Raw genomic sequence first — 24,274 nt, forward strand, 5'->3', positions numbered from 1 at the left:
TTGTTGTTGTTATTTTTTAACGCTTGCCATATGGCTAAGATAGGAAATGGTGTTTCTAGTGATAGACGAATGTGTAATGCGCAAGAACTTGTCCTCGGGAGGGAAATAATAGCGAGAAACGGCTATTAATATGCAAGAGCTTGCTTTTGATTGGCGAGTTTTTTTTCTTTTTTAATTAGCTAGTTGATGAGCTAATAAGCAACCAATACAATGATTAGTAACTGGTTCGAGAGGATGATCAACCATAAATTCTGAACAAAAATGATACTCTTTTGGTCCTAAATATAACATGTTTATACACATTAATATAAGGCTCTTATATTTAGGACCGAGGAGCATATTTGATGTCAGGAAAAAAAAAAAACCTGTTAACTTTAATGAAGCGGCAGAGGCTATGACACACAAGCAATGACATACTTATCGCATAAACGCGTTATGTTCAGACAGGAGACCAAATAAAAAAATAATATAGATAGATACTTTCTCGAATTATTAATATAAAAACTGGTTGTTAACTTGAATAGTTTTTCAGCTCAAAAAAAAAAACTTGAATAGTTTGAAAAAAATAGTTAATTTAATTATTTATAATAAATAAGTGTTATTTTTTTTTAAATACCCTTACTAATTATATGTCATTTAATATAACATTTAAAATGTACATGTACTATAAGTACTACCTTAATAAAAATAAATTAGATTAAAATCTTATATTTAGTATCAAATTAAAAATTCAACTAGCTCTTAATTTAGTATAAGAGTAAATAAAAAGTTTCATGCTTCTTCAATCTTTTCTGTTCAACGAAATTAACGATCTGAAACTCTGTTTCATAATGGATACGTGAAATATTAAAAGGTTATATGCTTTTGTTGGTTCCTATGCTTGTTTACAAGAGTATACAGAGACTTCATGAAAACCGTTTATTAAATGAATATTAAAACAAGGTTTAGTGGCTTTGTAAGTTCCATGATGATATGATCGATATTTATGAATGCCCTATATTTGCGAGCCACTCCTCTGGTTTCAAAATCTGTATATGACCTATTGTTCGTTGTGATCGTCGGATTAGTGCTCTGTTCTTTTAACAACAGAACAGAGATAAATTCAATCCTATGGGAAATCCAACGCGTTGTGTTTCAAATTCTTCCATCGCATCATTTATCTGAATCAATCAAGGGGTTAATAGCCGCATCACAATAAGCAATCAGAGAACTTGACGAGTTTAGAGGCAACGGGTAAACTTGATGAGTTCGCAACTGAAGTTCAGCAGGGGATTAAAATACAGTGATTGTGGAGAAAGAGAACGATGTTTCTACTTACAGAGGTATATGGAGGAGGAGGAGGAGGAAGAAGAAGACGAGTTAATTCTTGATGGGGAGGCCATACTCATGGAGAACAGAGAGAGCCTTTTCAAGCTGAGACCATTTTTGATCCAAAGTCCCGACATATCCCACCGACATCCTTACCAGACCCGGCGAGATTCCGGCGAGGGCTTTTTCCTCCGGGCTCATCTCACTGCTCGTGCTGCTTCCAGAACACGACATTAGTGTTTCGTAGTAGCCCAAGCTAACGGCCATGAACCCGAACTGCGCGTGGTTCTGGAGGATGTTCATGAAGCGGTTGGCCCTCTCCTCTGTTTCCATGTCCACGCAGAGAAGTCCGCCATACCCATACTCCTTGTTGGCCATGGACTTGAGAAGATGATGCTGCGGGTGATCTTCCAATCCTGGGTAGATCACCCTCAGGCCCAGCTTCTTCAGCCTGGTGGCGAAGGCCAGAGCTCTGGCACAGTGTTCCTTCATTCGAAGACCCAAGTGGGGGATTCTCTCAGAGAGCTCAAAAGCCACCTTGGGGTTCATGGTCGGACCCAGAAGCATGAGAGCCCCTTGGTGCAGATCCATCATGGAATTCACCAGCCATGCCGGTCCACATACAGCTCCTGCGCCAATTCCATTCATTTTCATTAGTTATTATTACCATTCATTCATTCCTTCCTCCTCTATTTTAACCCGAAAAAGGAACACTATAACTCCTTGCTCTTACAGGAAGATATACCTTGTCTTACTTCCTTATTCCCCCCTGCTCATACTTTGCTTTTAGCAGAAAATTAGAAGAACAAAAAAGAAAAGAAATGTCTTCCCGACTTATTGGTGAAAATTGGGAAGGATAAGAATTAAAAATGACGGTGAGAATCTGAAATGATTCTGGAAAATTGAATTAATGACTGGAATAAACCGTGCAGGTGAATTGTTGGCCCACAATAAGTGAAAATGGAGGGAGTGGTAATTGGTAACAGGGGGGAAGAGGGATAAGGATGAATTAAGGATACTGGACATACCTGCGATCATGTCGGCCCCACCGCTGATGAACTTGGTGATACTGTGAACCACCACGTCGGCACCAAGACGAGCTGGTGAAAGCACCATGGGGGCGAATGTATTGTCCACCACCACTTTCACCCCCTTCTCGTGAGCCACCCCGCTCAGCTCCGGTATGTTTGCCACCGTCAAGGTTGGATTCGATATGGACTCGAAGTACAACACCTTGGTCTTGCCCTCCACGATGGCATTCTTCACGGCGGAAACATCACCGATGTTCACAAATGTGGTGGTGATGTTGCAGGCCCTGGGGAGGAAGTGGGTCAACAGGGCGTGGGTTCCGCCGTACAGGGCCGTGGAAGCCACTATGTGCCCGCCGGAGCTGCAAAGCTGCAGCAGCACCGACGAGATTGCCGACATGCCACTGGCGGTGCAGTAGGCGGCCTCTGTACCTTCAAGGGCGGCCATCAGACGTCCGAGGTTTAAGACGGTGGGGTTAAAGTGACGGCTGTAGATGAAGAAGTCGCGATCAGGACCGAGCTCTCCGGCGAACATGCGGCGCATGGTCTCCGGTTCCATGACGGTGAAGGTCGCGGAGGCCTCGATGGACATGTTCACGCCACCATGTTCTCCGAATTCATGGCGAGCGCTTGCTAATGCGGCGGCCGGGTCCCCATTCCACTGCGGTGCCGCCCCGGTGTTGGATTTTTTCAGGGAGATCGCAGGTTGAGCATCCTTCTCGTCGACGGCGCCTGTGCCGCGCTTGCTTCCGGTGCCACCAGCCACCAAAAAGCTTGGGCTTCGCGTGTCTGCCATGGATTCCCTGTATTTCAAGTTTAGATTTGAACAGAGAACAAAGGACTACGCATATAAATATACACGCAGTGATCAAATTGGTAAATTAAAGATCAAAATGGTTGAAATATCTGGGAGGAAGGACCAAGATTTCAGGATGATTGAAGATTTTAAAATATGCAAAAAGATTTGAAATATTTTCAAGAATTTTTATCAATGATGGTTGAAACTTGCTACGCATTGATAAACATGAAAACTTCCAGCTAGACTCGGTATTTTAATCAATTTCTGTTAGGGCAGATGATTTTATTTAAAACTCATTTTCATGTATATTTTATCAAAATTAAGAAAAAAATCTTAAATTTTATTAAATTTATCTTATATTTAATAATTTTTAAATTTTATTTCTATTTAATATATAAAATTCTCATAAACAAAATCATAACACAATTAAGAATAAAATTGCATTTAACAGGATAAAAATCTTTTATAAATATAGCAGAAAAAAGTTTTTCTCCCCAACTTATAAATATGCTAAGAGAATTATACATATTGCGCGAAAAGAAAAAAATTATTTGAAAAGGAATTAAAAATAAGGCTCAAAATTGGTCATATTTCGGTTTTCCTTGATATCATTAATTAGAGTTGGGTGCTACTTATGCCAGCTAATTACTTGTCCAACATTAGATAATTGGCCGTGGGCATTAAAGTCTTAATCTTCACGACACATACTCCAACAAATTACAGCCGTACTCTTAATTCAGTACGATTTGTCGTCTATATTCAGTATTCACGTAACAGCCCCTCTAAGCTTCGCAAGTTACCATACGTTTTTCCCTGCCTGGGGTCATTTTCTGAAAAATGTAAAGTGTGATTTATTTTATACATTTTAATTTGAAATTTATTTAAATATTTAAAAATAAAATTATATTATTTTTATTTTTAAGAATTTAGACAAACGAAGAAGGATCTGGAATAAAAGTGACGTGTCATGGGATGTGATTTGATTTTTGATTGGGAATTTATGATGCGCTTCGACCGGGTAGTGCATTTCCTTTTCGAATTAATTAACCAATTAATCTCCCACCATCACGACCTTATGAGACCCCATAATTCTCTCTTATCTTCGTCTCCCGTTTTCTATTTGTACTGATTTTTCTTTAATCTCATCATTAGCTTCCATCTTTTAAGTTTCCCTTTTATTCTGATAAGTATGTCCAAGCACGAGGATAAAAATAATACTGTCAGATCCATGATCTAACCAATGACAGTTAAGGAATTAGAGTATGGATTGTTATGATGACAAATTAATAATTGACATAATTATCACTTCAGATATCATTGTTTATTTGAAAAATGTTCTTTGGTCTTTTTTTTATATATATTTTAAAATGCCCTGTGAATATCTAGGGGAATAGTGAAAAATATTAAAGCATTTCATTTTTGAAATAATAATAGTCCATTTAAATAAAGATATTGAGTATAAATTAAATGGTTTTTTTTTGGGGGGGGATAATTTCACTTCAAGAAAAACATTAAAATAAAAATAATGAAACGAAGAGCCGTCAAATTCATTGAGGATACGTGGCCAATCTGCATGCATGGAATCTAATGCTTCTAGAGCAGGCCACACGACAAACCACCTAATTGTTTTATTTTATTTTATTTTTTATTTTTGTCAATATATGTGGGACCCATTTTCCCAACACAAACCATACAAGCACGTATTTTGCGGGGGGAAAAAAATCACATCAAATGCGTGAACTCAAATTTTTTAATCAAAATTATATTCGCAAAGATAAAGTTTAAACAAGACATCGAGATTTCAAAATATTATCATAAAATTTTTTAAAATCATGTATAAGATATTGCTATTCATATTTCAAACTGACAAAGTTAAATGGATGATGAGAATCATTAACCAATATATTATAAAAACCAAAATATTTTCGTACCATAAAAATAAAATTGACAATAATATAAGAAACTATGGCAAAAAAAAAAAAGACAATAATATAAGAAACATTTTTTATCCTCTAAAATGTTTTATTTTTTATTTTTATAAAAGCTAGAAAATGTAACCCCACCGTGGCTCATATTGATAAGTCATTGGGAAAGAAAGACGCTGAAAGTTAGATGGAGATTAGAGTGCCACGTCGTCTCAAACAGGTTTATCTTTTGGATGCAGGTTCTCATCATCTGCAAAGAAAACACGTGAACAAGTAAAGCTGCATGTCTGCTGTTTGTCGCATGCTAATCTTATACTGTTCTGATTTTTAATATAAAATCTATTTGACTGATTTAATTAAATTAAAAAAATTAGATAAATTAGTTAATCATAAAAAGATGATATGTTTTTTCTAAAACACTATAATCATCTTTTTTAATATTCTCTCTCCCTCTTCTACTTGATTATGATCGAGGAAGTATCCATAGAAATAATTTAAAAAAAAATAATAAATATGAAAAATAAATCTTATATTTAGGATCAAAATCAACTCAATAATTTAGTCTATATTAAAAACGGAGTGCTAGTGACATTCTTAAGTATTACTATAAGGCATAGCTTTACGGGAATTTGAATATTAAATTCCTATGCTGTAAAAAACCTAGCCCTTCCGTTAGATTCTTCGATCATACCCCTGTTGATTATTCCCTTATATTTTTATTACAACACGGTAAAACTGATATGAAGATCCTTAGATCTAATGACATGGCATCCCTTTCTTTGGGAAGAAGATCACAAATTTAAATCTCTGTTTGTATGCCGGATATCGTTGCGTGGTTCATTTGCTGAAGTTTAGAGTTCTAACGTGACACTGCCTTTGGCATTATGTTCTATGTGTGGAATTTCTTGACTGGAAAAAAATGCTCGTGTACCAAAAACCATCGGTAGCGGAAAAAAAATCTTCATTATAACAAGATACTACCTCCGTCCTAATTATAAGACTCAGTTGACTAATTTGAGGAGATTAAGAAGTAAGTTAAGTTAGTTATTTGTAATAAATAAGTGTTGTCATTCCTAAAGTATCCTTGCTAATTAAATGTATTGGATAGAACTATCATTATTACAAGGATTATCTTGAAAAAAAATGCATAAATATGAGAGACAAAATAGATTGAGATTTATAATTAGGACCAAACTAAAAGTCAACGGGGTCTTATATTAAGATCGGAGGTAGTATTAGCTAATAAAAAATTGGTGAAAGGTAATCAATTGATGCTTTTTTTCTGGTAAGCAATTAAATGTTAGTTTTGATATACTCAAACCCGTCAAATATACAAATTCAGGCATGTGATAGGCGACAAGTGTGGTGAGAAAAAATACATTTTTTAAATATCTTGTATTAAAAAAATATTAAAAAAGCTAAAAAAAAATGATAATGTATTAAAATACGTGGGGCTCAGTCGCATGGGGATAAAGATAGAGATTCCAAAACAGCAGGAGCTAGGTCCATTCCTTGGTGGGCCCTCGGCCCTATACCAGTGGGTCCTCCTCCAGTCCTTCTCAATGAACCCACACCGTCCTTCCAGTCTTCAACATTCTCATAACCTAAGCCACACGCGTCAATTGGGGGAAAATTGTAATATTTTAATTTGAACACCTAATATTACAGGTCAAAATCTCCGATGAATCATACTATACTACCTCTAATCTTTAATATAAGACTTTATTTAATTTTTATTTTAATCTTAAATATAAGATCCCAATCCATTTTGTTTCTCATATATATATTTTCAAAGTAGCCCTTCTAATAATAAGAGATCTAGTCAATACACTTGATTAGTAATGATATTTTAGGAAAAACAACTATTTAGGACAAATAACTAACTCAACTGACTTCCTTAATTTCCTCAGATTAGTTAACTGGCTCTTATAATTAGGACCAGAGGTAGTATTTTGTAAATATAATTACGTAAATTATGAACTGAGAATGATAAGTGTTAAACAACTAATGACAATAAATGTATTAGCAATATAAGTTTATAGCTTTTTTTTTTAAAAAAATGATATAAGGGCATTGTAGTCATTCAACTGTATTTACAAAATACTAGATCATATGTCACTTTCTCTCTTGAGATTTTGACCTCTTAGATGTCTGAATTAGGATATTACAGTTTCTAACTTTCTTTTTATATCATTTTCTCTTCATTAAATCCATATTCTCTCAACTAAGTTCACACTTCAATTCTATATATAAAATATACTATCTCTCATTTTTAATATAAAAACTAATTAAGTAATTTAAAAATATTAACAAAATTAATTAAATTAGTTATTTACAATAAACAAGTATTATCTTTTTTAAAATATTTTTGTTAAAATTTTTAATATGTGTAACTATTATAATAATTATCTTACAAAAATAAAACATATAAAAAATAAAGTATATGATGATATTATTTTAAAATCAATTTAAATATCAAATTAGTATTTATACTGAGGAGAGTAATAATTTTTGAAAACGTAAGCGAATAAAAAGATGATGATTTTGGTCAGACCGACACGTGGACCGTGGAATCTCGTGTCCATCTAAGGAATACGTGTAAAGTTATCCATCTAATCCTCATCCAAGAGTGAGGGCCCCCATCTTAAAGTGGGTCCCATTTCTCGTCCTTCCTCGGCGCTTTCTACTTTGTCTTGTCTTTCTTTTCCTTCCGTCTCCCTCAAAACTTCTTATAATCGCAACGTGTGGCTGTGTAAGGGCGCAAAAAAGCCGAATGGGGCCAGGTATGGGACCTAAAACTTAAAATGGACAAAACCAAGGGGCTGAATTCCGAAATTGATATAAACAATTTTTACAGCATATATATATACTCCCTTCGTTTCTCTTTTGTAATTTAATTTGTAAACAAAAAATTAATTAAAATTGATTAAATGTGAAAAAAATATAATTAGAACTCTATATAATTATAATTCTAACCCTAATCCCAACAGTAAAATATAACTTATATAAAAGTTAATAATATAAATTATTGCACTTTTTTTTTTTGGCCAAAGAATTATTACACGTATTTTAACAAACTAGAGCTTATATAAAAGTCGTAACTATTGAAGTTAAATAAATCCCTAAATACTCCTCATGTCTTAAATATAGGGTTCATTTTATAGTGTAAATTACACTACAAAATGAGTCCTATATTTAAGACCGGAGGAATATCAGGAGATCTGGGCAGATCATGATGATTTGTTTAACTTCTGGGTTCCATCTTCATAAAAAAGGGGGGAAAAAAAGTTGACTTCATTAAGCGAAAATATTGACAGCAACAATTTATTTTATTTCTTGACAGACCAACAAAGTCTAAAAAAGAAGGAAAAAACAATGTTTATGTTATTTAAAAAAATATTTAGTTCTTTATAAGCGCATTTGAGGTCAGACTAATCCAACACGCTGACGATTCATCCACCACGCAACGTGAGTTTGAGCAACGGATTTGTGCTAAGATCATCATCTCATTGTGAAAATTTCTAAATATTATAAAGCATTTCTCACCACTCAAATATATTTATAAATTGAACAAAATTTGTATATATTGATACCAGAATTTGTTTTTGTTTTAAAGCACGAGTCAATTACTTATATCAATTTGACCAAGTAATCCTTATCAAATACTTCCTCCTACTCCTCATTATAAGAGCTAGTTGACTAATTTAAAAAGATTAAGGAAGTTTGTCAAGTTAGTTATTTGTAATAAATACCACTTCTGATCTTTAATATAAGAGCTAGTTTAACTTTTAATTTGATCATAAATATAAGATCTTAATCTACTTTGTCTTTCATATTTATCTATTTTTTTAAAGTAACCATTATAGTAGTTGCACACGTTAAAGATTATAATCGAATGGTAGTTTTAACTAATATACATTATTATTAAGAGTATTTTAAAAAGACAATTTATTTATCACAAATAACCAATTTAATTAATTTTTTTAATATTATAAATTAGTCAGTTAAGTCTTATATTAAGGACTGAAGCAATAGGTATTGTTTTTTTTAAAATACGCTTGCTAATTATATATATTAGTTAGAATTACATTTCACATATATAACTACTATAAGAACTATTTTTTAAAAAATAAATATGAAAAAAAATTAGATTCTTATATTTAAAATTGACACTGATTTTTATATTAAGAATTAAAGAGAGCATGTAGTATATCGATTATCATCATCTAGAAATTGGTGCTGCCGTGAAAAATAAGCTGGCCAGCGATATGCGTGATCATTGTAAAATAAACAAATAAGTTATTGAAATGAAAGCAATTTTGTACGCTAGCTATTTTGACTAGTCATCGCAGATTCTGCAATCTCAGGTTAAAATTCATCTAACGGGTATTCTTTGTCATCGACATTGAACTTATTGAAAAAGTTAAACGAAACATCTAATTCATTCGACACCATATGACGTGATTGAAGGTACTTGTATTTAATCATATTATTGTATATTTTGTTTTTTGTTGTTTAGTGTTTCTAGGACTGTTTTGATATTATTGCGTGAAAAATATATCATAAGTTAAATATTATCTCCGTTTCTAATTATAAGAACTAGTTGACTAATTTAAAGAGATTAAAAAAATAAATTAAGTTAGCTATCTGTAACAAATACGTGTTGCCTTTTCTAAAATATTCTTATTAATCAAGTATATTAGTTAGAATTACTATTATTTGGAAGACTACCTTAAAAAAAATATAAATATGAGAGACAAAATGAATTGGGTTCTTACATTTAGGATTAAAATAAAAATCAGACGAGATTTTATATTAAGAATTGAAGGTAGTATATTGTTTCTGCTGATGAAATATTCATACTGCAAAACTACGATTGATGTTTCCCAAATAAAGTTACTAAATAGAACTTTTTTCCCAATTTCTTTGTATGGAAAACTATTAGATAATCTTGTTTTTATTATTATTAGCAGGAGCACCGGATGCATCCGAAGATACATTGCACCTAATTGTGGAGGAGTTGCGTGGGCTAAAAATGATTGGACCCCCTAAATTGACGGTGTTAGATTTAAAAACAAAAAAAAAAAGAATTTAAACGTTGGAAATAATATTTTATTGTTGAAAATTAATTTCTCAATTCAAAATCAATTTTGTCCGTCAAAATCCATATATTTGTCATTTGCTCCCTAACTTAACAGTGCTAACAAAGTTAATGCTATTAAACTCAAATTCAACTTATAAGATTATAAAAAACTAACACCTTGGACGGCAAAGTATAGGAATGAAACACAATAAAAAGAAAGTAGGATGACTAAAATCAAGACTTGTCAAAAGTATAATGATTGGAAGCAGGTTAAATCCTTGATCAGACAAACTTGTTCGTTATACCATTTTTTTCCCCCCTTGAAAAAAATGAGTTACACTATTCAAAGTCTGTGGATAGTTCGTTTTGCGTGTAAGTACTAAAATAAAAAAAAAAGAAATGGGAAAAGTATCAGAAAGTATATAATCAACAGTCACATGGCATTATTTTCTAACTAACTCAAGTGCGAACGCATCCAATAAATTCAAATACTAAATACTGAAATAGATATAATTTTTGTCATGACTTAAAGTAAGCACTTTTTTTCTTGAAAAATCATTATGCAATTTCACATAAATAATTTAATCACTAATAAATCTAATAAGTGAGCAGCACACCCATTGTTATTTCCTTTACCACGACTTTGCTATTATACACTGATAACTTCTTATAAGGCTTTTTAGTGATTAAATTGTTTATAGTTCTCTTTTTTCTTTCCTATAATTTTCTATAAAATAATAAAATTTACACGATCTGCAGCGGCCTGAATACAATGAAACTACCAATTGCTAGTAAATACGAGTTTTTTTGGGACAATTCGTAGTTGTTCAAAATGTGTATTATCCACATGTGAGTGCACATGAATACTCATCAAACGAGCTTTCAGTCAGAACTTGTATGTATGTGTATGTGCTGCTACGTGCAACTACTTTCCTTTCAGTTATAATGCACTTTGGAGTGACGTTTGCAATTGATGTGGTCCCTGTTCTCTCACAACATACCAATACACAGACTCATTCTCGCCCGTATACATAACAAGGCTATTAACTGGCAATTTGCCAAATGCTCTTAAAGTAGCACCAAACACCCTAATGTTATTTTTCAGTTGTATTAAACACCCTGATGTTATTTCTAGATGTTACTGAGAAATTACATTAGTGGTCGATGCTACTTTATCCTTATTAAATTTCAATAAAGGGGAAGATAATGGCTACGAGTTTAATACAGAATTCATGGGGTAGAAATGAGAACAGGGCAAGATCAAGTACTAAAATGCCTTTTCTGGTTTCTGTCCAGATGTTATCCGTAGCATTAAGATACACAAGGCACTATTATCTTGGCACGGTTGAGGAAATTTTCTTAAATCATGAGTCCTGACCACATGCAGCGGATAGACAAGTCAGAATATAGTTGTCCTCGGCAGCAGCATTCAGGGAACTCCGAATGGTATGATTACCAAGTATATTCTCAAGTATGCATGTAATGTGTAAAGACTGAAATGTTTACCAAAGTACTAAAATTACACTTCAAGGTGATGCGATGCCTCTTTGCTTTGACGATCGCCTTGTGGATTTAACCAAGATGTACCAGACTTAGCGGATGCACTCTCCAGATGTTGAAGAAAATCTATTACCAGAGGATCAGGCCAGGGTGATCCAAATGGAGCATGACCACCCGCAACCCAACCCAAATGGCCGCCTTTGGGTGTCACTATTAACAAGCAATTTGGGTTTTCCTGCCATTAAAAGTTAGACTAATATGAGCCAAAGCATAATTGATTTTTTTTAAAAGAAGAAAAAAAGAGACAGAGAACGAGGGAGAATACTGCTCCTTAAGCTACTATTTCAGAAAAAAAGATGATGACTAAGTGATGCATAGACTATTTGTTTCGATAAGAACCAGGATTAATTTACTTATTGACACTTTAGGTCGAGTGACTGAAGACACAAGGCCCAACTTTAACTGAGGAGGATGCTTGGAACAGATAAAACTGAGGGGTGAAGAAAAAGGGTGTCAAGGTATGCCCAACCAGAAAGTAACCAGGAAGGGATAAAAAATAAAATGGCCACAATTTCCACTCGATGCTTTGTATTCTCAACCGAGTACCATTGAATGAAAATCAAATCATGTTCATTCATATTCAATTTGACTCCGACTCCTATCTTAGTCAAGAATGATATCACTGAATTTTGTGAATTGTGCATACCTTGATATCTTCACGAGGGATTCCCCTAGAAGGAGCAATCGGATCGTTGGCAGCCTTAAATAAAAATAAAAAAACTTTTCATTTCTTGGAATAATACAAATATATTAGCACAGATTTAAAAAGTTGGTCCACAATCCAGATTTAAATAACTAATTTTTTTCCCCAGTCTATGCTTTCACCTGGATGCAGAGCAAAGGAGTTTGAACATGTTTTATTGAATCTGCGCTGCTGGAATTGGAGTAGTATTCATCCACTGACTTGAAACCAAAAGAAACTGCAACGCCACAAAGATGATTCCAAGCATAAAATCTACAATTATGATCCAAATAAGTAACATCAGATAAAGGTAACGAACAGGTTGCATACCACGGGTCAGTCCTTCATCATATTCCCTGATAGACTTGGCATTTTTCGCTAATTCAATGTTATATTCACCACCAATGTCCTCAAAGAGGAAAGCATGCCTGCAAAAAGTTGTTCGTAATATTGTCATGTCTAGTGGATGGATCTTCACATGAAGCTAAAACAACCATCTCTAAAGTATCAAAGGCCTATTACTTCTTGAAATTTTTGCGAAGACCTTTTGCGATGGCCTTGTCATAAACATTGTTGAAGCCCTTGTGGAAGTTATCATCTGTCAAAACCAAATTGAAAGGATTACACAACGCCACAGCACCAGAAAGAGGACAATTGTGGGATTCCTGAAAGTGGCAAACGACAACGATAATGATCATAGTCTGAAGTGATTGTGGAAAATACAATGCGCCAAAAATTAACTTAATACAACGTAGAAACGAAAGCAGATGATATTTAGGTTCCAGATATTAGCAGGAAAAAAATGCGTCCAGCAAATGCTGACCAAATAGATAAAATCAGAGTGCACAAAATTGCATTCTAGTTTATTATATTCAGCCAAATGTAAAATTGTGGTGACATTCTCCAAAATTTTATGGCAAGATGCCCACGGGGGAAAATAAGTCCTCAGATTTTAGTCCAAACCACAATTCAATTGCAAGATATTCATTAAGCCATTCAAATACTGTTTGTCTAGTATTTAGAATTAGCTAATCGCCTAATCGTTGGTACCAACCCCCCCTCCCCAAAAAAAAAGCTAGCTAAATCATTTAATGTTTATACCATAAAATAGGATTTGCCTTGTGAGTTTTCCAGTATATGGATTAAACATAAGGTCAGACGAAGGTTATGCTCTTCTGCTATTCTGGGTAAATGCAGCAAACAATAAATATTTCACCTGACCCAGATAACGAACAAGAAGGTTAGCCCCAAGTGACCAACCGACAGCATACACATTAGCATCAGGGTATAGGGCGTTGACGTGGGAGACTACCTCGCACAGATCTCCTAGAAACGAAGCTGAATAGAACTGCATATCATCAGTGCACAAATTCATCATTATATTTACGGCACAAATATTTCAGCAATAAAATGCAGATCAATGAAAAAGGTTGGTCTCGTTATTTGCATTGACGTTGGTGAAGACGGAAAAGGACTCGTACTGAAATCCTTTAAAGGTGCCCGTGTTCATCAACGTCTATTGTATTAAACGAAACACAAACCAAAGAAGAAGAGTTCAGGGGTGAAACAGAAAGCAAGAAAATTTTATGGACCTGTGGAGTGATAACAGGGCTACTTCCGCAGCCACGATTGTTGAAGACGACAACGCGCCATCCTTTATTTCGGGCTCTAACCAACATATGTCTCGCATAGGAAGCTTCACTGCCCCCAGTTAAACCTGGCTGCAAAACCTCCCATTTAAATTGCTAAGTATCCAAGCACAGAATATCTTCAGTCAACAGAGCAAAGTGGAAAAATGAACGAACCAGCAAAAGAAGGACGGGAGAATCGGGAGGCAAGAGTCGATCGTCGCCGGAAACCCAATCGAGAGCAACAACGCCGTCGTCTTTGGTGCGAATACACTGACGGCGGTATCTGACTTTCGGAGGAGACCTGAAAAAGGAGGCAAAAATGGTTTCTACATGACGATTCGAAGCGATGTAGGGGTAAGGAGTGTAAGGACGGGACAGGTAACCGAGAGAAGGGAGGAAGCGATCACGGGCACCTCCGATGACTTCAAAGGAGGAATCAGGCTGAGGAAGTGACATGGGGACGACGGCGAAGAAGAGAGGCGGAGGGAGGAGAACGGGATCGGCGACGAGGTAGGGAAAGCGAGAGTGGTGCGTAACTGCGTACCCCAACAAAAGGCATTACGAATGCCATTCTTCACGCTAATGCCGCCAACTGGACTATCTCTTTTTCCGGCCGAGAAAACCGCCCCATCTCTTATTCTATCATACTCATACCCTGCGGATCTAACTCCTCTGCTAACACAAGACATTGGCGCCAGCTACGACATAAAATGAACGAAAAGTGGAGGGAAAATGGGTTGACAGGCACTCCTTCTAATATTACATATAAATCATTTCTTATTAATTTATTGAAGTTAATATCCTAATATACTATTTCTGATCCATAATATAATAACTATTTTAAAAATAAATAAATAAATAAATATAAGAGATAAAATAAATTAGGATCTTGTGTTTAGAATTGAAATAAAATTCAAATTAACTCTTATATTAAGAAGCAGAGATAATAATACTTAAATCATTTTACTTTATCCTAAATTAGTGATATTATTAAAAATATATATACTTAAACACATGTTTTATCTAACACATATATAGTCCCTTGCCTAGTTATCTTACTCATAGAAAATTGCAAAAAGATAGAATTGAAACAATAAAATTAATATTTCATCTTTTTATACAAAGTGAAGCAATCAATAACTTTAAAAAGATATATACCTTCTTTTTTCATTTATAAGTTTTTTTTTCAACACGTTTCACGTAGATAAGAAAAATTTTGAACTCCATAAATGTTGCCTTTAAATTTAACAACTTTTAATTTTATTTCTATTTTTTGGTCAAAAAAAATTTTATTCCTATGAGAACAAAATAAATACAATAATTAATGAATGATAAAATTATATATTTATATGAAAAACTGAATTACGTAACTTATAAATAGAAACTTTTTTTTTCTCTTTACTATATTAATAGGACCAAAGCACTAGGTTTTAAAGGAGTGCAACTCCAATTTGTGTCATTAAATATATCTTAAATTGGTTTTAAAAAAAACTTAAATTTGTTCTTATTAAATTTTTTCTCTTTCTTTATATTTACAAATCATTATCACATATTTTTCTTTTTCCAACAGAATCATTAATAACCCTGTAACTTAAACTTAAAGATCAAACATTTCTCTTACATTAGTAATGTAATGGAATGTAGTGCAAAGAGGATTACATAAGTTTGATTGGTTGGTCCTGACAATGTTAAAAAAATAATAACTTATATATTAAATTTTGAAATCATAAAAATTTAAAGGACTGAAATACCCTTCTCCTTCTTTCCTTGCGCCTTCCCTTCCATCGCCCTAACCTCCTCATCTATTATCATAATCATGAACCAAAAATATAATCCAAGGTAAAATCCAAAACAAGAATAGAATTGCAAAATTATTGGGTCAAACCGGATTTGTAAAAGGCAAAGAAAGATGAGGATATGTGAAAAATGAATAAGGATTCAAATCTACAAACTGGAATGTGGAGGTAAAGGAGGTAGAGGGCCGTGGATTAGTGGGGAGGTCAATGATGAAGGTAAATCTGGGAAGAAAATGGTAACATAGAGCCAACGCTGCGAGTGGGAGAAGTTCAATGGAGTGAAGCCAAAACACCCATAGTAATAGAGCACGATAGTTGCTGTAGAGATGATAGAAGAAGTGTCCGTAGTTTGTGACTTTATTTTAAGGACAATAATGTATTTTTCTCACGTTGTAATTGTCATTCATAGCATCTAGCTATGTACTCTTCCGGTCCTTAATATAGGACCCAATAGTTGAGTTGGTTTTAGTCCTAAATATAAGACCCATTTCTCATATTTGTCAATTTTCTTTAAATTACCCCTATAGATACTCCCTCAACCATAATCAAGTAAAAGAGGGAGATGAGGTATTAAGAAAGATAGTTATAGTGTTTTAGGAAAAATGTGTTATATTTTTTATAATTAACTAACTTACCTAACTTTCTTAATCTAATCAAATTAGTTAAATGGGTCTTATATTAAGGACCGGAGGAGTAATATAGATCCAGCCTTATGAGAGGATTACAAAATGTAATCTTTTTTACATTATATGAGTACAACTAAACATCTGGATTAGTCTTTTGCATCATGATTATATATAATCCCCATTCATGCAATCTGACCAAAGGGGCTATTATAACATAACCGAGTGGCATCTAGCAGTTAACATGTAATGAAACGCGATGTCTCTAGCAAACTCTCATTTTTAGCGATCAGCAGCCTCTACTAAAATCAAAATGAGAAGGAAATGGTATCACCAAACAAATAGGAGCAGAATGAAACAGGTCTAATTAAACTAATTAGGAGCAGAATGAATCTAATTAAACTGATTAGGAGCAGTATACTTCGTATAAACTGAATTTTTACTGAGCAAATATCAAACGATTTGTTGGATGACTTGTTTAACTCGCAGGTATTCTATGCTGGCATTCTTAATTTCAGCTAATAATTTTTTGCTGCCGGCAATTTCAGCTAATAAATAACACTTTCATAGGTAACAATACTTACAAACTATTCGTACTATCCAGCTTGCAAGACGTCTTATGCCAGCATCCTTCATTTTCAAGTTGCTAGATATAATTTTTATTACTAAAACGCAATATCATTCGTTGGAGAGGCTCTTCCAACGAGCAAACTTCATTTTTTTTTTTCAAAGAAAGATTATTCATCATTTTCAAACTGCCACATAGAATTCCGGGCCAAAAAAGATTAGAAGATCGATTGAGCAAACTTTGAACTATTTGGTAGAAAATCCTGGTACACCATATAAACGAGATACTCTATCATAGGCCTTCTACCTATAATCTCCGAAGAACAGGCTCGGCCTAATGGTTTAACCAGCATTGTTCCAAGCATCAAAGAAAGGTCATTTGCCCTATAAAACATACAGTAACTAAATGAAACGGTCTGTCTAAAATGGTCCCAGTTAAATCTCACGCAGTGCTTCAAAACACGATATATATGTCTAGAAGAATTTGTTTTTATTAATCACCTTCACTGTAGAACAGCAAGTAAGCCTATTCCACTAACTGCTCTAATATATCATTTCACGGTAAGATAATGAGATATTATTCTACATACATATAAGTTTCTTTCAGATATTGACCAGCAATTGGCAAATGCTCTCAGAAATAAAAATAACATTATTAATTTTCAATACAAGGGCAGAATAAGGCCCCCGAGTTTGAATACAGGAATCATGAGATTGTGGGGCAGAAATAAGATGGGGATATGAAAACATGGCAAGAGACCCTATTCTCCCGACATGACTGAGGATTTTTTCCCCCCTTAAATACTGAGTCCTGACCACTGCATGCAGCGAACAAACAAATGAGAATATATTTGTCCCACGCAGCAGCATTAAGGGGACCCTGACCAATGGTATGATTATAAACTCTAAAGTATGTTCTCAAATATGTATACATAATGTATAAAAGAATGTTCACCAGCGTATTAAAACTACACTTCGAGGTGATGCAATGCCTCTTTGCTTTGATGAGATGTACCAGACTTGACGGGTCCTCTCTCCAGATATTGAAGAAAATCCATAACCAGAGGATCGGTCCAGGGGGATCCAAATGGAGCATCATCACCGGCAACCCAACCCAAATGGCCTCCTTTGGGGGTCACTATTAACAAGCAGTTTGGGTTTTCCTGACATTAAAAGTTAGAATTGATATCATAAGAGCCAAGGCATGATCGATTCAATAATTAAAGAATTATAAGCAAGAGATGGACAGAGTGAGAGACAGAGTTTATTAGAATGGGGTTTACTTAAAAAGCGGGTATAGAGTATCAAGAGAATATTGTTGCTTAAAAGCTACTGTTTCACAAATGACAACCAAGGTATGCAATTCCCTCTTTGTTTTGATGACAATCAGGATTAATTTACTCATTGACACTTTTGGTCGAGTGAAAACACAAGGCCCAACCTTAGAATGATGCTCAAACAGATGAAAATGAGGGTTGAAGAATAAGGGTGTCAATATATGCTCAGCAAAAGAATAGGGAGAGTGGGAAAATAAACAGCATGGCCACCATTTGCACTCCCTTCCTCAAAATCCTCTCTCACTTCAAAGTCAGAGAAAAATGAGATGTAAACAGAAGAGTATTTATTGTCTGAAAACCACAGTATCATACCAACTTGCAAATTATCTATCCAGTACCAATGAATGAAAATCAAACATTTTTCATTTCTAGTTATTTTGATTCCAGCTCCTATTTTATTTTCATGTATCCCTTATCACGTGTGTTTTTAATCAAGAGTGATAGCATTGATATTCTGAATCATGCATACCTTGATGTCTTCACGAGGAATTCCCCTAGCCGGAGCAATTGGATCATTGGCAGCCTAAAATTGAAAAAAAAACAAAAAAACAATACTATGAATAGTTCAAATATATTGGTTCAGAGTCATTAGGAAAAAATAATTTATTTTGACTAGTTCAAATATTACTTTTTCTCCCCCTTCATATGTGTGTGTGTGTGTGTGTGTGTGTGTGAAAGTTTCTAGGCTCCTTCTCCTTCCTTTGGCCTTGCATCTTGCACAGCATAAACTGTATAGAGGAGAACGATGTTTTCTTGTACTTATCTAATATTGGTCAGAAAAGGGAAAGAAGAAACTTGCACATTCCCACTATTATGTAATTAGTTGTCGACTCAAAAAATGATAACTTATGTAGTGCCGAAATAAAGCAGAAAACAGTGCAGGATTTTCTTTTAATTCAATTTTGTACTGCTTAATAACGCTAAAATCAGAAGCATATATAACTCTACTTTTTTCTAGTCAATATTTTCACCTGGATGCAGAGCAAAGGAGTTTGAACATTTTTTATTGAATCTGAGCTGCTTGAATTGGAGTAGTATTCATCCACTGACTTGAAACCAAAAGAAACTGCAAAGCCAAAGGGATTATTCCCGAGCATAAACACTCACAATAATAATCCAGGTAGATTCAATAATGACAAAGAACAAGGCTGCATACCACGGGTTAGTCCATCATCAAAGTCCCTGACAGACTTGGCATTCGCCACCAATTCAATGTTATATTCACCACCTACGTCTTCAAAGAGTAAAGCATGCCTGCAAAAAGTTGCCATGATATTGTCATGTCTAGTGGATGGATCATGGATCTATTCACTTGAAACTAAAACAACCATCTCTAACATATCAAAAGCCTACTTCTTGAAAATTTCACGAAGAGCTTTTGCAAGAGCCTTATCATAAACATTGTTGAAGCCTTTATGGAAGTCCTCATCGGCCAAAACCAAATTGAAAGGATTACACAGTGACACAGCGCCAGAAAGAGGACAAGCGTGGGATTCCTGAAAGTGGCAAATGACAAATATGATGATCATAATCTAAAGTAGAATTCAATGAATTATAAAATATATGATGCGCCAAAAATTAGATGATACGATGTAGAAATAAAAGCAGATATTTGGTTCCAGATAATAGCAGACAAAACACAAAGTACATTACTAGAAACGCTCACCAGACGACTAAAGTGAGAAGGTACTAAATTGCATTCCAGTTGATTGAGTTCAGCTAAATGCAAAATTTTAATGATATTCTTCAAATTATATGACAAGATGCCCACGGAGAACCACAATTTGATATTAAGACATCTATCAGGGCAATCAAATTCTTCATCTGAGTAGCACGAACAAGGTTTTAGAAGTACATGCTCCAAGCAGTTTAAATTGCTTGTTTAGTATTAAAAATTAGCTAATCGTTCACACTGGAAGAAAAATGGGCAATCGTTTTAAGAAACATTTAATGTTTCAAGAAACCATAAAAGAGGATCAGCTAATTGAGTTTTCCAGCCTAAGGCAGTAACTAGCACGGCTAAACCAATTTAGACGAAGGTTGTGCTCTTCTGCTATTATATAGATATCTTACCTGACCCAGATAACGAACAAGAATGTTTGCCCCAAGTGACCAACCGACGGCATATATGTTAGCTTCAGGGTACAGCGTATTGACATGGGAGACTACCTCGCGCATATCTCCTAGAAACGAAGCTGAATAGAACTGCATATCAGTGTACAGATTAATCATATATTTATGGCACAACTAAGTCAACAATAAAAAAGCATATCTTAGCATTAGTGATTGAAAAGGATAAAGTCTTAAAAAATGCAAAGTGTTTCTTCTTCTACAGTGTATAGTTGTTGACAAACACGGAAAGGAACCCAGCCTGAAATAGCAGCAATTTTTAGAAACGAAGCACAAGCCAGTGAAGCAGAGTCAAACATTATTAAAATTTTAAAGAAAGAAACAAAATGAAAATTATATGGACCTGTGGAGTGATAACAGGGCTATCTCCGCAGCCACGACTATTGAAGACAACAACACGCCATCCTTTACTTCGGGCTCTAATCAACATATGTCTCACATAGGAATCTTCACTGCCCCCGGTTAAACCTGGCTGCAAAACCCCGCATTTGAATTCCTAAACACTAAGCAAAGAATTTCTTCCGTCAATCGGCAAAAAAAAAAAAAAAAGAAAGTGAAGTATGAACGAACCAGCAAAATAAGGACGGGAGAATCAGGAGGCAAGAGTCGATCGTCGCCGGCAACCCAATCAAGAGCGACAGCACCGTCGTCTTTAGTGTGAATACACTGACGTCGGTACTTGACTGGAGGAACAGACCTGAAAAGGGCGGCAAAGATGGTCTCGACGTGGCGACTAGAAGCAATGAAGGGGAAATGAGGGTAAGGACGGGACAGGTAAGAGAGAGCAGGGAGGAAGAGGTCGCGGGCACCTCCGATGACTTCAAAGGAGGAATGAGGCTGTGGAAGTGCCATGGGCACGACGGCGGCAGGAGAAGAAGAAAGGCGGACGGAGGAGGAAGAAAACAGCGAGCGAGTGATCAGGCGAGAAGGCAGCGGCGGATGCTTTGGGAGCGGGGGGCGCCCCAAAATAGGCCTTGCCAATGCCATCCTTTACGCTTCTGCCAACTGGACCATCTCTGTTATTTTATCTTCCTCAGTACGCGAATTCTGCAGGACTCCGCAATCTTAATTCAATTCATGCTTCTCTTTTTGACCAACGGATAATAAATTTATTCAACCTATTTATCTGTATTTAATTTGATCCTAAACGGATAATAGGGTTCTTTTTCTTTTTTTTTTTAATCCTGGTTCCAGTTGTTTCTGCTTTGATTGTACTAGCTATGTTTTAGTTCGTAAATAGAAGTATGTTCTTTGGCAAACAAAAATTCCACTTTATCTTTCAAATTCGTAATATTTTTTAAAAAAATATCATTATTAATTGTAAGAATTTTTTTATTAAAAATAGTTCTAATACATGTAATTAAATAGAGTAATTTTAAAAAGTCAACATATGTTCGCTATATGGCCCTGTTTGGCAGAGCGGTAGAAATTCCCTATAAGCATGTTTCACATAAGTTGAGACGAAAATCATTTCACATACTTACTCCGTATTCCTTAAATCACTATTAAAAAGCAGCTTATAAGCTACTTATAAGCTATTCCAAACGGACTCAATAATTAACTAGCTTACCTGATTTTATTAATACTTGTTTGGCATTACTTATATAAACACGTTTTACATAAATTAAGACAAAACTCACCTCACATATTTACCTTATATTTTGTAAATTATGATTGAAAAGCTTTCTTATAAATCATTCCAGACGAGTCATTAATCTCTTTAAATCAGTTATCAAGCTTTTATATTAAAAACAAGAAACAGTATATAACAATTTGCTGGAAAAAAAAAATAACAGTTCAATTTAAATGCGTTTTTTTGCATTAACATCAACCCATCAATTTTCACTATATTTTGGATTAGTTTCTTCTTCTCAGATTGTGTGGCCGTTATTTCTAATGGGATTGGATGTGATTGCCGCGGCTGATAGTGGAGAGGCATGGCTGAAAACTATTGGGAAGCACTGATGCGGGATGCCTCATGTTCCACATGGCTCAATTATTTGAGGCTTTATCATGATTTATGAATGGGGGAAATGGCAAATAAAGACCTTTGAAAATATAAAATGGCAATTTGGGTACCTCAATTCACAAAATAGCTATCAGAGACCGGGTCCTAAATTGCAATTATGAAATGCAGGAGAAAAGTCAAAAATGTCATTCCCTTTCTCTTCTTTCCGTCTCATCCCCTCCCTCTTTTTCTTTCTTCTCTTTCTCTCTCTCTCTCTCTCTTCGTCCTTCTCTTTACTGCTACTGAATCAAGCTCAAAGCATAGCACTCTAGTCCTCACCTCAGCCACGTCTCTCACTTCAGAATTTAGAGGGAGAGAAAGGCGATGCTATGTTCTGATTCTTCCACCATAGCTCAAAACCCTATCTCCATTTCCACCTTCCATAGCCACAAACCTGGTGCAGCGAAGAAGGTTCTGTACCTTAGAATATTTGGTAAAGTTTCAGCTTGTACTATTATCTCTTGTAACAAAATAATATTGCGATGGTTTGTTGGATTTTGAATAGAAAATCTACTTTGAAATTATTATTCCTTGTCTCGGAGAGAGAAGGAACAGTGTAGCAAAGCATGTTGGAGCATTGTTTTATGCTTGTTTAAGATTATGTGTAATGCTTACAGAGTGTGATATTCTGCCCCTGCTTGAACTAAGTACCAAATCTGCAACATTATTTGATTCATCTTTTATCACCTTGGATATATCAGAACAGTTATGGAAGAAATCAAGAAATGAAAATTCATGATTAACTTTCATTAGTCAATTTATCAATTTCATGGAGAAAGTCAAAGGCTATTTTAATGTGTATGTGTCTTTTTATATATAGTTTGAACTTTTATGTGTTTACATACCCAGAAAACATACCAAGATCATATTGGATTTTGTCTTGCATACAGGACAATTCTTCCAAATGGAACAAGGTGTCAAGAAATTCTTTGAGAACTATGGTTAGATTAGGAAATACATTTCAATTTGATGGTGACAAGTTCATAATCTACTCCTCCTTAAAGAATGAAAGCTTGGATGATTCATTGCATGTGAATGAGGAAGGGAAGTCAACTTTATGATGGAATGTAAGACTCAAGATTGCATGAGGTGTAGCTCGTAATTAGTTTCCTTGTACAAGGGGTTCAACTCACTGAACTTGTCATTAATCTTACTAAACTTGTCATTTACTGCTTATCAGAAGTAGTTGCTGTCAGAAATCTGCAAATTTTAATTTCAACAGATAAATTTGAAATTGTATGAAACCTTATGGGAACTTGTTATTTGCTATACTCAATTTGTCATTTGTCATAGTAAACTCGTTACTTCGTAAATCAATGTGAAAATTCAGTCATTTTGACAGAGAAATTTGAAATTGTGTGAAAACCTGATGGAACTTGTCATTTGCCAAACTCAACTTATCATTTGCCATAGTAAACTTGTCACTTCATAAGTCAATATGAAAATTCAGTCATTTTAACGAAGAAATTTGAAATTGTATGAAAATCTCATAGGAACTTGTCATTTGCGAACTCAACTTGTTATTTGCCATAGTAAACTTGTCACTTCATAAATCAATGTGAAAATTCATTCATTTTTTTGAAATTATATGAAAACCTTATGGGGACTTGTCATTTGCCAAACTCAACTTGTTATTTGCCATAGTAAACTTGTCACTTCGTAAATCAATGTAGAAATTCAATCATTTTAATGGAGAAATTTGAAATTGTATGAAAACCTTATGGGAACTTGTCATTTGCCAAACTCAATTTGTTATTTGCCATAGTAAATTTGTCACTTCGTAAATCAACGTGAAAA

The 24,274-nt window shown here is 34.6% G+C and overlaps 3 protein-coding genes across 4 annotated transcripts; all 3 read right to left on the minus strand.

Annotated features, from left to right (window-relative positions):
• Positions 1-895: 895 nt before the first annotated feature.
• On the minus strand, positions 896-3,796 carry LOC114731643 (methionine gamma-lyase). Of its 2 annotated transcripts, XM_028918860.1 has the most exons (3): positions 3,732-3,796; positions 2,337-3,020; positions 896-1,937 (listed from the first exon to the last, which is right to left on the minus strand). In XM_028918860.1, exons 1-3 carry the CDS (start codon positions 3,745-3,747, stop codon positions 1,360-1,362), a joined length of 1,278 nt encoding a protein of 425 aa, XP_028774693.1. In that variant the 5' UTR covers positions 3,748-3,796; the 3' UTR covers positions 896-1,359. The 2 variants fall into 2 exon arrangements, with proteins under 2 accessions (XP_028774693.1, XP_028774692.1); XM_028918859.1 differs by lacking the exon at positions 3,732-3,796 and having other exon boundaries at positions 2,337-3,313.
• Positions 3,797-11,386: 7,590 nt separating this feature from the next.
• LOC114731640 (embryogenesis-associated protein EMB8-like) lies at positions 11,387-14,656 on the minus strand. Its single transcript, XM_028918855.1, has 8 exons — positions 14,191-14,656; positions 13,978-14,106; positions 13,602-13,733; positions 12,908-13,050; positions 12,716-12,813; positions 12,529-12,623; positions 12,350-12,403; positions 11,387-11,878 (listed from the first exon to the last, which is right to left on the minus strand). The coding sequence occupies exons 1-8, from the start codon at positions 14,470-14,472 to the stop codon at positions 11,663-11,665; spliced, it is 1,149 nt and encodes a 382-aa protein (XP_028774688.1). The 5' UTR covers positions 14,473-14,656; the 3' UTR covers positions 11,387-11,662.
• A 2,947-nt stretch (positions 14,657-17,603) lies between these two features.
• LOC114731639 (embryogenesis-associated protein EMB8-like) lies at positions 17,604-21,505 on the minus strand. The gene is made up of 8 exons (XM_028918854.1): positions 21,040-21,505; positions 20,813-20,941; positions 20,413-20,544; positions 19,693-19,835; positions 19,496-19,593; positions 19,311-19,405; positions 18,809-18,862; positions 17,604-18,165 (listed from the first exon to the last, which is right to left on the minus strand). The coding sequence occupies exons 1-8, from the start codon at positions 21,454-21,456 to the stop codon at positions 17,971-17,973; spliced, it is 1,263 nt and encodes a 420-aa protein (XP_028774687.1). The 5' UTR covers positions 21,457-21,505; the 3' UTR covers positions 17,604-17,970.
• Positions 21,506-24,274: the final 2,769 nt, after the last annotated feature.

The sequence above is a fragment of the Neltuma alba genome, unplaced genomic scaffold (genome assembly GCF_004799145.2).
Source record: "Neltuma alba isolate B1F8T4 unplaced genomic scaffold, ASM479914v2 tig00012839_pilon, whole genome shotgun sequence".
Taxonomy (NCBI): domain Eukaryota; kingdom Viridiplantae; phylum Streptophyta; class Magnoliopsida; order Fabales; family Fabaceae; genus Neltuma; species Neltuma alba.